Consider the following 12,976-nt stretch of genomic DNA (forward strand, 5'->3'; position numbering starts at 1 on the left):
GAATGCCGGTTACCGCGCCTTAACACCCTTGTTAAGGTGCGATAACCGGCATTCTTCGGCCACACAGTGCGCTGAATCGCTCGGGAGCTCGCTCCCGGCGGTATTCAATTCGCGTTGAATTGAATCGTCCCCCTTGAAACCAGATTTACAAAGTAGGGTGCTGCATGTGGAGTCCATTTTCCCACAGTTTCTTAGCGTCACTTCAGCTTGACCATGCAATAACTTATGTAGTTCAATCACTGTTGCCATAGGTGATGGGATCTTGAAGTTGTCACTGCAGGGTGAGTTTGACCCAACGTGCCGTGACCTGTTCTGGTGAAATTTGGCCACAATAAGGGAACTGCAGTGGTTTCTCAATGCAGAGGATGGATTCTGGGTGGTGGGTTCACTACCAAATAGCTAATGAAGGTGAATTGTACCTTTAAACTGAGCTTGTTGCTATATACAGAGAAGGCAACCAATTAGTGGACATTTGTTAATGCAGTTGATCAATTTACCAGGAACCAGTGATATCACTTAGGCAAATGTAACACAAATAGGAAAACTGTCAGATTACAATTTATGTAGAATGTGCTATAAAATGACAGTAGAGTTCTACAAGGAGAATTACAATAGGTCAGTGGTTCTCAAACTCAGTCCTCAGGACCCCAAACAGTTCACGTTTTGTAGGTCACCTAGCTGGTGCACATGTGTATTTATTACTCACTGAAACATTTTGAGAGATCCACAGGTGGAGCTAATTATTTCAATTGTGACTCTGTGAGGAGACCAGGAAAACATGCACTGTTTGAGGTCCTGAGGACTGAGTTTGAGAACCTGTGAAATAGGATAATCAAACTAAAAAAAAACGATTAAACAGACATTACAGGGGCAAATACCACACAGTGAAATAAATATAGAACAAAATGTGATAGTTTTATCAGGAACAATTGATGACACCATATCTGGGAAGGGCAGACAAATGAGATCAGAGTCTCTGACAATAACTCTGTAAATAGGTATACACTGGAGACAGGGCAGGGAGAGAACCAAAAGGGTGTAGAGTCCTGCTTGCGAGAACTACAGTCTAAAGCAGGGTTTCCCAAACTCTGTCCTCAAGGCACCCTAACAGTCCAGGTTTTAAGTATATCCATGCTTAGTGTTCACTCTAGCTCCGACAGAAGGCAGGGTGCCGGAGCTAGAGAGGGCAACTTTGTGCGCGCGCCGAAGGCGTGTGCAGGCCCCAAAAGGGGGTGTCGTCTATTCTCCGGCGGTGACCGGATCACCGCACATTTCTCCACCCGCGGGACACTGTGTCCTGCGGGTGAAGACTGCACCCGCAGGCTATGAGGGCAGGGCGCTTTTTGCCCTCCTTCTGGAGGGCAGGGCGCCGCGCCCCGCTAAAACAGCCTAGCGGGAATGCTACATGCTTGTGCACTGATGGTATAAACAAACTGACTAAGGTACTAATTAAGTCACCTGTGCTTAAGCATGGCTATCCTTAAAACGTGGACTGTTAGGGTGCCTTGAGCACCGAGTTTGGGACCACTGGTCTAAAGGATCAGTTTATGCTATTCTCCACTATGTTGAATGTCTGCCTCTTTTGCTGTAATCAAAAAGTGGCAAATTTAGTCCAATCATGAAATTTAATTTTTGTATGCTGCAAAGCATGTTTTTTTTTTTTTTCTACTACATATGCGCAAAAGTACCTAAATAAACAAATCCTCCTATAGTGGATGCGTTACACTGCACGCACAAAGGCACAGTAGCAATTTGAGACACCCAATATCAGAAATGTATTGGAAATATGCTGGTCATTTGTGGACGGTGACTGGGAGGTTATTATTCAGATGCATGCAAATTGTCTGTCTTCTGGGTGTGATATGGGAGTGTCGCTGAAATGGTTGCGTACTCAGATGTATAATCGCTCATATCGGAGGCCATACTCTGACAGAAGATCTGCACCTACCATAGGGCTGGTGAAAGTTTCGATGGTGTGACCGATGATGGCATCTAATGACGCACTAAGTGGTGTTAGTGTCTTAGTCCTTACACAGTCAGATGCACATTTGTACACCAGGGGAAGAGCTGATACTAGCATTAGCATAAAGTCTTGGACTCGTCTACTGTGGAAAAAAGCTAAAACGGTCGCAGCAGCATGTGACTCTGAACCAGGTCCATAGACTTACTCGAAGGTGAACCACAGGAAATTGTTAATGGTGTTTTTTTTTCTGTGAAATTTTTCCATGAAGATGGAGAACAGTAATGGATTACTTTACAGCAGCTGGCCTTCACAAGGTCTCATGTCTTTCCAAACACAAAACAGATTAGTGGTTTTCAAATGATAGAGAACCCATTGACCCTTGCTAAGGACAAAGGTTATCTTCTAGCTTCTGCCAAGCAAATATTTTTGTTGTTTGTTATAGAGAGCTGCAAAGAACGGTGTGTGCAAAAATATTTTAAAAATTAAAATAAGAAAAACAATCCTGTAAAACTGCATCGGTTAAAAAGTGTTTATAAACTGTATTGTTTGCCCTTCTTAGATAGTTAGGCATTCCCTATGGTACTGGTTCTTAAGCTGGCTTCAATCATAGGGTCTGATTTGTGGACTTTCTCACATAGTCGTATCTAATTCTAAACAATCTGATCTTTGGAAGCTCTGCTCTAAGGTTTATGTCACCTGAGTGATTAAAATACTGGCTCTTAACTGCAGTATTTAGGGCCTCATTTGCTAATGAGTTTTATCACCAAAATGAGTGATAAATGTCACTGTGTATGATAAATGGTGCTCCAGCCAAACAGCTCCCAAATGTTAGAAAAATGACAGTTGGGAGCTGATTGGCTGGAGCACCATTTATCATACACAGTAAAATTTATCACTCTTTTTGGTGATGAAACTTGTTAATAAATGGGGCCCTAAAGCTGCCCACACACACAGCGATATTTTACCCGATCTGGCCGATTCCGACGCATTGGAACGACATCGTGTAAAATATGGCCAAAATCGTGAGTCCCCACTCACGATGCAGTGCGCATCCCCGCAGGTCGCACATCGCATCTTCAGATCTGCCGTGCTGTAGGGCAGATCTGACAATCTCAAGTCAGGATGCACTGGAGTAGTTAGGAGGCACGATAGATCGTGTGTCACATTGGCAGCTTTTTCATACCAAATCGTGTGCAGGACTGCCGGGGAGAGTTCAGGGGGAAAACAGGTACATCGGCTGATCGGGAGCACATCGCTATGTGTGTGGGCACCTTTAATCTCTAAAACACTGACCTATTTTAGCAAAAAAAAAGTCTCTGAACCATAATTTGTTGTGTTTCTAAACGCTGGTTCCGAGTCTGTTAATCAATACATATCTGTATTTAAGGGATTAAATGCAGCTTTTAAAAGCTGGTGTTTCAGTCGCACATCTGTTCCCCTAAAGGTGCGTATCCACTACACAAGAGTGGAACGACTATACGATTACAACATTATAATCATTCAATCGTTCTCCTACCTATGCAGTGGATAATGTGCCCACACTGAACGATATGTCAGTCAGTGCAGACACCCTCCCTCATCCCCGAACATGCACAACCTGAGGATCTCGTCAGGTTGGCTTTGCATGTTCAGGTGATGACAAATGTCAACAACAACCAGCGGGAACGCGCATCGCTGGTCGTTGGCGGCATTTTACTGCACGATCAATGAACTATTGAACGATGTCGTAATCGTTCAATCGCTAATTTTTCTTGTCTAGTGGATACGCGCCTTTAAGTGCCATGTGTATCTGTGCTTACTTGAGTACAAATGCTGCATGGAGAATTAAGTTTGGATATACAGGTATGCATATAGTTTTAGCTACAATGAAGTAATGCAGCCTGTTTTCATTTTGTTTGCACAAATCTACAAAGGCGATCTGGATATCCTAAGCACATTTTATTCAATCTCAAACTTTTATTCAAGTTATAATATTACAGCAGTAGGAGCACAAACAATTTGAGCCAAACAAAAAGGAGTACAAGAAACCGAAACATATGTAAGCGATCGATAACAAAACGACAATTATTAGAAGTGTATGGAGATTTGGGAGAACCCTGTGAGGGTCTGGACAGAGAAGAAGGGTCATGTAATGAATTTAAAATTATGATTTGTTTGTGTATAATGTATGAGAATAACTGCTCCTTAAGGGGGTCAAGCCAGATAAATAAAGTTGAATGTAAGGGTGTTGAATTGTTGTACTGATCAGTTGCATACCTTCAATACCTAATACAGCATGAGTAAATGTAAGATACTAGATGAATTTTTTAATTTTCAGCGAAAGTTTATTTCATATGTTATACTCATTCCGTAAGCTCAATTTCTTTTAAAACCTTTCTCTAACAGCAGTTCATTTGTTTCCATAGTATATTAATTTGTGACTTGCAGTCACTGGTATAGCAACTGATATCAGCTATGTGGTGTGTTTCTGGTGATTCATATTATTGACCATGCTGTCTTCTATTCTTAGGTGATTCCTAGACACTCCAAAGTCATAATGTCTCAAAGAGTGGGACAGGATGATCCAGAGAGATATCTCTTTGTGGACCGTGATGTGGTCTACAATCCAGCCACCCAGGCTGACTGGACAGCCAAGAAGCTGGTGTGGGTGCCATCAGAACGGCATGGGTTTGAGGCTGCCAGCATTAAGGAGGAGCGAGGAGATGAGGTGGTGGTGGAGCTAGCCGAGAATGGCAAGAAGGCGATGGTTAACAAAGATGACATCCAGAAGATGAACCCACCCAAGTTTTCCAAAGTTGAGGATATGGCGGAGCTGACTTGCCTAAATGAAGCCTCCGTGCTCCACAACTTAAAGGACAGATATTACTCAGGACTCATCTACGTAAGTACTTTGTGTGACTTATGACTATTGAATGCGCCAATACGACTCGCACACCTTGTTGAAGTGTGTACCCATGGACTACATAGTGACACTGCCATTTTATAGTCTAATACAATAGTTCACTATGAGCTACTAGTATAATTATGGGCTGCATTCTCTTCTCTGACTGAAATATGTAATTTTTTTTGTAAATGAAATATAATTGTTGTAGAATTCTTCTTTAGCCACGACTACCTCAACAGGGCTCAGATATAATGGCAATTTTAATAGTCTTCACAAAATAAACCAAATATTTGCTGTTAGATGAGGCCAGTGGAACTCTACAGATGGTTAGATATCCTGTTCTATGCTAGTGAGAGCTGGAACAGGTTCCATTGCATTGAAAGCCTTGTTCTCTCCTTTCATTTATCTTGCTCTTTCTATGCTCATTTGAAAATCCGGCATCAGTGTTTCCAGCAGACTCTGGGGGGAGGGGGAGGGTAAGGGGGGGGGGGGGGGGGAATGGCTAATAAATTAGCGGCGATGTATGGCTGCACACATCATCACTTATGGTTATCCAAAATGTATGTGATGCAAGAAAAAAATCTGCAGCGTTGGTGGTTAAAATGCAGCGGAAAATCAGTGGGAATGCTACCATCTCGCGGCTATCGCCACTAACTGAATATCTCCCATAGTGTATCTTGGCTCCAGCTTTATTCAGATATACAGCATTGTCATATCCTTGACGTTTTTATGACGGACCAATTGTTATTAGAAGAATTACTTATTGCTCTTCCATCGAAAGGAGAAGTGATTATTTTATAGTATGATTAGGAAATGACTATTTGCAAGAACCAACATAAAGCAGTCATGCATTTTGTAATCAATAGCATTGCATTAGGTAATTGTATAAATTAGTTTTATGCAAATTGGCCCAAACCTATATTGAACATATATAAAAAATGTCTATAAAAGGAAGATGTTGAGTAGTTTGCTATGACAGTACTGTTCAGGGGTTTCATGAGATGGTTTTGTGTGTGTGTGTGTGTATATATATATATATATATATATATATATATATATATATATATATATATTTTTTTTTTTAATTGCACCTATTAGACACAGTGGAAAATAGATCCTTGGGGGCGGTTCACTCCTGAGGGTACGAGGAGAAGTCCAACCCAAGTGCTGGCCGTGAGGCTTATTTCCAGCTTAGCGCTGCGCTAACAGCCTCACGGCCGGCACTTTAGTTGGCGAATGCCATTTCCCGCGACTAAACACCCAGGTTAAGTTGTGAGAACCGGCATTCTCCGACTTAACAGCTTCCCATCAGAGTGACCATTGTTATCTGCCTCAGTGGTAAGAGGCCACGTTTAATGAATCTAACAAAAGCAAAAATAACCACTGCACATGTGTTATGTTAATTATGTATAACTAGTTGGGTTTTGTATAAAAGTATTACCTACCATGCAGTATCACAATGAAAATATTTTCTACATCTTGGTTACAAAATATTTTAAACATGACCTTCCCTATTAGAGCTTACATTGTAAATTATCTAGCACAGAGTATCACAATTAACCTACCCACCCAAAAACAAGTTAAAATACAAGCTCCACACATGGGGTGGCTTCTTTGGAATAGAACTCATAACCGGGGCATTGAGCATCAGCAAGGCTAACCACTGTGCAAGATGTAGGGGGGATCAATTGTTTACTCGCGCCTGCAGCTCCTGTCTAAAGTGATGGGCGATATTCAGTGCCGTGGATGTCCATTATTTCTGCTCTCACCCAACGAGCAAAAATCCATTCAAAGTTGGGCTTTTGGGTGCTCTCAAAATGATGATTGGGCAGTGCGTCCAGTAGTTTGTGCGTATATGGGTGCGACATGCACAGTAAGTAATAAGCGCCCACAATACTTGCACTCAGTGGCACAAACAATTGAATGTCGCCTGTCATATTAGACTCTAAAAATAAATGTTTGTGTCAAGAAGCCTGGAGTTCCTTATATTGTGGGCACAGTTTTGTGATGGAACGTATGGTTTGGACAAGTCTGTGGTTTTTCAAGTAGGAAGGCCTAATTTACAAATGGTGCGTTGGGAAGTATGTGAAACATTTTATATTAATTATAAAAAAGAAATATCTGCTAGCACTGCTGTCCACTGTATCTCTGCTTTATCAACATAAAACCCTCCTTGGCTTCTTTCTATCCATCTGCTATACCGTTCACATGGCATTTTGAGACCCGAAATTATGTAATTGATACTAGGTGAGATGACGGATAACATTCTCACAAATGTACAGGCAATGGGCATGCTTTAAGGGGTCTAAAATGTTAATGCAAATAGATTTCTATTTATCTGTTATGGTAAGAATTAAAAAAAAAAAAGCCTATAGTAATCATTACATAGTATATTTATTATAATACTATTAACCCGGCACATCAGATTTGAGGTGAGCCTGTTGTATGATGGAGAAGATTGTTTTCCTCATGTACATCAGATTTTCAGCTGTGGTCCATTGAAGGAACTGGGGAGGGACACATTGAAAGGGCTTTATTTACGAAACGGCGGCTCTTGTAAGCCCCTGCTTCCCAGCGATTTGGAGGTGAAAATTTAAAACCGCACTCAGTGTAAAGCAAGCCGGGCTTTACACTTATTTTGAGTGCTGTTTTAAATTTATACCTCAACCGGGTTGGAAGTGCCGGGATCTCAACTACGTCTCCTCCGACCCGCCGGCAATCGGGGGCTTACAAAAGCTGGCACTTTGTAATTAAAGCCCAAGGACTGAAATGGCCACACACATTACACACTGACAAATAGCAGTATTATAGAACGGTAGGTATTCAACAATGCATATAATTTTATGACAGTTTTTACATGTGTATTTAAATGATGCCATCTCTTTTTGATATTAGGTGTTTGCATTTTTGTGACCCTTTTTAATTATAACCGCTTAGTTATTTCATAAACACATTACTACTGTTTTTTAAAACCAGTTTTCTTTAAGTCCTGTATTCTACTTTCCAGTGTGAGGTGAGTCCTGCAGCGCTTGTAGCTTTATCTGCATAGCTAGCTTTTTCTAGTCAGGAGGGGAAAGCATAGCAAGACTCCGCCAAGGAATGGTTGTGGCCTGACCAAGTATGTATTGTGTCAGAGGGAAAGAATGGATGGTGCATTCATTCAGTGTAGAAAGAAAGGTAGCCTTTGCCAGGAGATAAGCTGTCACACACAGACGCGGGATGCTATAGAATGCAGACGTCTGTCACTTTTCTATTTCAGTCTAAGAGCGTCTACAGGAATCCATTGAGACTGCTAATCTCCTGTTAGTAGTAGATAGCTTGCACTCCATCATATCCCTAAAAAGCTTCAAACTAAAACTAAACTAAAATTCCTATAGTCTGAGCTAATCTTGAAAACTGAATTTAAGAAATAATGAACAAAAAAAATAAATATATTCTTTTTAAGGAATGGGTAACTTTCGGCATGAGCTCTTTACACTGTCCTCTGTCTATAAGTTTTCATTTACACAGGTATATAGCGCAAGTTTCTAGCGATACATAAACCTCTGGATTAACAGTATATAAACCCTGTATGATACTAATAGTTTAATTTGTGTAGTGTAGCTGTGTCAAACCTTTTTGAGGTGCATTTAATTTTGGATTCACTACTTTTTTGTTAAGCGCTTGTCATCTCCTGCTTGTCTGTTTCCCCAGTTTGAAAGTATGGGGGTATAAAACAACCTGTAAGCAATCTGATCATAGAAATAATTTCAGGAGATGGGTGTGCTAGTTGGAGCAGTGTCCTGTTCACTATTGTAATTGTTTAAGTGAAGACATGGCTGCATGTGACAGTGGCACTGTTATGATACGTATAGGGAGAGGGAACAGAAGCAAGTGGGAAGCAGTGAGCAATAGCTGTGGGACCCCGCTCCTTCTAATAGTACAGAGTCACGCTGATGTCTGCAGATCGTGGGTTCAAATTCATTTCTATATAAAACAAAGTTCATTCATCAAAAAAAAAAATTTGGCAAATGAGTCCAAAGTAACTGTACAGTGCCCAAGTAAAATGTAATGAATTTCTGACAGGGAGAGGATTCTGTTGTGATAGAGAGATGGATAACCAGTATTTGCAGAACTTAGGAACATGAAGTCTGCAACTAAAACTGAATAGTTTCTTTACAGTTGTGGTAATGTTCAAAAGATTTGGCAGTGCTTTGGGGTACAATTGAAAACATGTCTGTTACCTTCATGCCGTAATTTCCTAGGCTGCCTAGCCATCCATTATATAGTAGTAACATCAGCGAGGCTCCTCCCACTACCTAGGTAGACATTTTGTGCACTGAATCAATATTTATGAGAATGAGGCCTAGCAATTCACTAGGGATCAGTGTCAACAGCAGAAGTACCTTGGTATTTTGTGCCATTCCTTTGTTAAAGTTAGGCAGCATACTCATACTCTATAGGAGGAGGTTTGCATTTCAATACTAGAGCAACTTGCTGAAATGCTATTTCCGACACATAACAAATCCTTCTGTCTTCTTGATCTCTTCAAATCTGTGACCTGAGATCCTATTTTAATCTGATTAATGAAAAACATCCTTATTGATCTTTCTTTAGACATCTCTTCCTGTTGTACGGAAGTCATGTTTTTGTTTGTCTTCCTGGGCACCCTTCATCTCTTATCAATCAGCAACTATTTTTTTTTTTCATTTTATAGCAAGTGTCACTGTTGTTTACATTGATAAAGGATAACATAGTAACTGGCTTCCATGTTTTGTCATGGAAGCTTTCATTGTCCAGAAATCCTTATTGAATAAGATGGTGTTGAAGAGCAGCATTCCCCTACATTGTTCCAGAGACATTGTGGTGTCTACATTTGGCACCCCGGGACCCTTTAGTATTGTTTAAAAGAATTGCATGTTATCTGTATATGTCCTTGGTAAACAGACTGCTCCGAATGTATTCTTATTATTCTCTGTCATTTATAAGGTGCCACAAAGTGTACCATGGATAAACATAAAAACATATCCAAATTACAGGGCATAAGTACAATAGACAACAGTTAACCATAGTACAGTAAGTACAAAGCAGAGAGCAAAACATTACAGTAGGTGAGAGGGGTGTACAAGATTAAAAAATGACAGTTACAAGTAGACAGGATGAAGATTGATGCAATTGCAATCAAATCGCATGGCAGACAGAAGAATTTGCCTAAGGCAGCTATTACTGACATGAACATAACAGTGTAGGCAGTATATGATGAAAGTAAAAGGGAGAGGATAAAAAAACAATAGGAGTCAGTATTATATTGATCAAGGGGAGGATGACTATCTCATCTCGGTTGCAAAGCCTAATAGAATCGAGGCCATGTGAAGTACCAAAACTTTACAGGCTGCAGGGTGCTTCGGTGATGTCTGTGGCTGTCAAGGTACAGGCAGTATATCTATATGACAGGAGCATAGGATGGATGAAAAACATTATGGTAGGCCAATTGGCATGCCAGGGTATTAGAGAAGGGTGGTCTGTCCTGGCCTCAGTATTGAGATTTGTGGACTAAGGGCGTCCCTTCCTTTTAAAATTCTCTGAATCAGGGCGTCCCTTTCTTTTAAAATTCCAGCCTCCAGGCCGCTCGCCGGCATTGCAAGGAGACCCTTGTGGTAGGGTCTCAGCCCCCGCAATCCCAAGTGGACTTCCTGCTTTAATAGAGCAGGAAGTCCACTACTGACATCACGAGTGATGTCAGTAGGGCCTCCCACAAACGTCAGGTGTTCCTTCCGTTTGTACAGCCACCCCCCCCTCCCCGCCTACAAAATGGAGCGAGCTGTCAATCAACATTGACAGCCGCCCCGTTTTGTTGCTAGCCCCGGAGCGAGTGATTTCTCACAGCGGGGCTTGCGCACGCTGCGCGTGTGCATTGGCCCACCATGCGCTCGCGAGCGGGTCTGAATCAGGCCCTAAGTTTAAATGGGGAGGATGTGTTGCAGAGTACATTTGTACAGTAGTAAAACATTAGATGTTTTGCAGTCTGTGCAGTGATGTTGAAAGAAGTTATTCACCCCACCAACTGACCAGAGAATTTTCAGTGCCTCCAGACAGGTAGTAATAGTCAGAAATGGTCTCATTATAGAGTGAAATTCCCCCGGGTGGTAAGAGGTGTGCAGGTTAGATATCAGCCCCTCTGGCACACTGGAGTGGCCCTGTCGTCATAGGTAGAGTAAATATTGCAGAGGAGGCCCCAGGTGTAAGTAGGCCTCAATAAGCACTAGAGGAGGTGGTTCCGGATGGCAGGCAGATGGTTAATGGATGGTCTCCCAACAATGGTATCACCACCGGTAGTGTCCCGAGACAGACTAATGCAGGGGCAATTCAATTATTGGTAGCTCCTGTCTAAAGTGCATGTGACCTATTCAATTGTTTGTGCACCCAGCCCCTAGGCTGCACTTATTGCGGATTTCTGCTTACACCCTCCTGAGGTGTCATCAGAAATTCACGTAAAGTAGGGCTTTGGGTCTGGTTGCAAGTTCTTTGGTGCACAGTAACTGCAGGTAATCCCGTGCATTCTCACTTAAACAATTGAATAGCTCCTGTGCAGTTTAGACGGGAGCTACCAACCGTTGAATCCCCCATGAAGTCTTTGACCTGTAAAGCAAAGCAGCCTTTTCGCTGAGGAAGTGGACACTTGGGCCACAACAGCAATGATTAGACAAGTCTGCTATGGAAGCGGCAGTGTTGACCAGCAGTGTGTTTAGCCACACTGTGCAGCAGGAGCCACTAGGTTAATGTGATGTATGCAGCTGGGAAACGGAGCCTTTGGCAGGATACAGTGCATCCGGAAAGTATTCACAATGCTTCACTTTTTCCACATATTGTTATGTTACAGCTTTATTCCAAAATGGAATAAATTCATTTTTGTCCTCAAAATTCTACACACAATACCCCAGGGTAATGACAGTGTGTAAAGTTTTTTTGTTTTTGTTTTTTTTTAGAGTTTTGCAAATTGAATTTAAAAACAAACATAAGTATTCATGGCCTTTACTCAATACTTTGTTCATGCACCTTTGGCATCAATTACAGCCTCGAGTCTTTTTGAATATGATGCCACAAGCTTAGCACACCTATCTTTGGGCAGTTTCGCCCATTCCTCTTTGCAGCACCTCTCGAGCTCCATCAGGTTGATGGGAAGTGTCGGTACACAGCCATTTTCAGATATGTTCAATCGGATTCAAGTCTGGGCTAGGCCACTCAAGGACATTCACAGAGTTATCCTAAAGCCACTCCTTTGATATCTTGGCTGTGTGCTTAGGGTCGTTGTCCTGCTGAAAGATGAACCGTTGCCCCAGTCTGAGGTTAAAAGCTCTCTGTGGCAGGTTTGCATCCAGGATGTCTCTGTACATTGCTGCATTCATCTTTCCCTCTATCCAGACTATTCTCCCAGTTCCTGCCGCTGAAAAACATCCCCACAAAATGATGCTGCCACTACCATGCTGGTTTCCTCCAAACATAACGCCTGGCATTCACACCAAAGAGTTCAATCTTTGTCTCATCATGGTCTGAGAGTCCTTCCGGTGCATTTTGGCAAACTCCAGGTGGGCTGCCAAGTGCTTTTTACTAAGGACTGGCTTCCGTCTGGCCACTCTACCATACAGACACGATTGGTGGATTGCTGCAGAGATGGTTATACTTCTGGAAGGTTCTCCTCTCTCCTCAGAGGAATGCTGCAGCTCTGACAGAGTGCCTATTGGGTTCTTGATCACCTCCCTTCTCCCCCGATCGCTCAGTTTAGACGGCCAGCCAACTCTAGGCAGAGCGCTGCCGGTTACGAACTTCTTCCATTTACAGATGATGGAGGCCACTGTGCTCATTGGGACCTTCAGCAGCAGATATTTTTCTGTACCCTTTCCCAGATTTGTGCCTCAAGACAATCCTGTCTTGGAGGTCTACAGACAATTCCTTGGACTTCATGCTTGGTTTGTGCTCTGACATGCACTGTCAAGTGTGGGACCTTATATAGACAGGTGTATGCCTTTCAAAATCATGTCAAATCAACTGAATTTACCAAAGGTAGACTCCAATTAAGCTGTTTGAACATCTCAAGGATGATCAGTGGAAACAGGATGCACCTGAGCTCAATTTTGAGCTTCATGGCAAAG

At 42.1% G+C, this 12,976-nt stretch overlaps 1 protein-coding gene across 3 annotated transcripts in view; it reads left to right on the forward strand.

Moving 5' to 3' along the window:
- The window catches only part of MYH10 (myosin heavy chain 10), a 190,638-nt gene that overhangs the window by 3,692 nt on the left and 173,970 nt on the right, over positions 1 to 12,976 (forward strand). For all 3 annotated transcript variants that reach the window (XM_088468837.1, XM_088468841.1, XM_088468846.1), the window contains exon 2: positions 4,473 to 4,844. In XM_088468837.1, the coding sequence (XP_088324963.1) occupies positions 4,500 to 4,844 (345 nt within the window). In that variant the 5' untranslated portion in view covers positions 4,473 to 4,499. The remainder of the gene's footprint in view (positions 1 to 4,472; positions 4,845 to 12,976) is intronic.

Source organism: Taudactylus pleione, unplaced genomic scaffold (assembly GCF_031769625.1).
Source record: "Taudactylus pleione unplaced genomic scaffold, aTauple2 ptg000012l, whole genome shotgun sequence".
Classification (NCBI taxonomy): domain Eukaryota; kingdom Metazoa; phylum Chordata; class Amphibia; order Anura; family Myobatrachidae; genus Taudactylus; species Taudactylus pleione.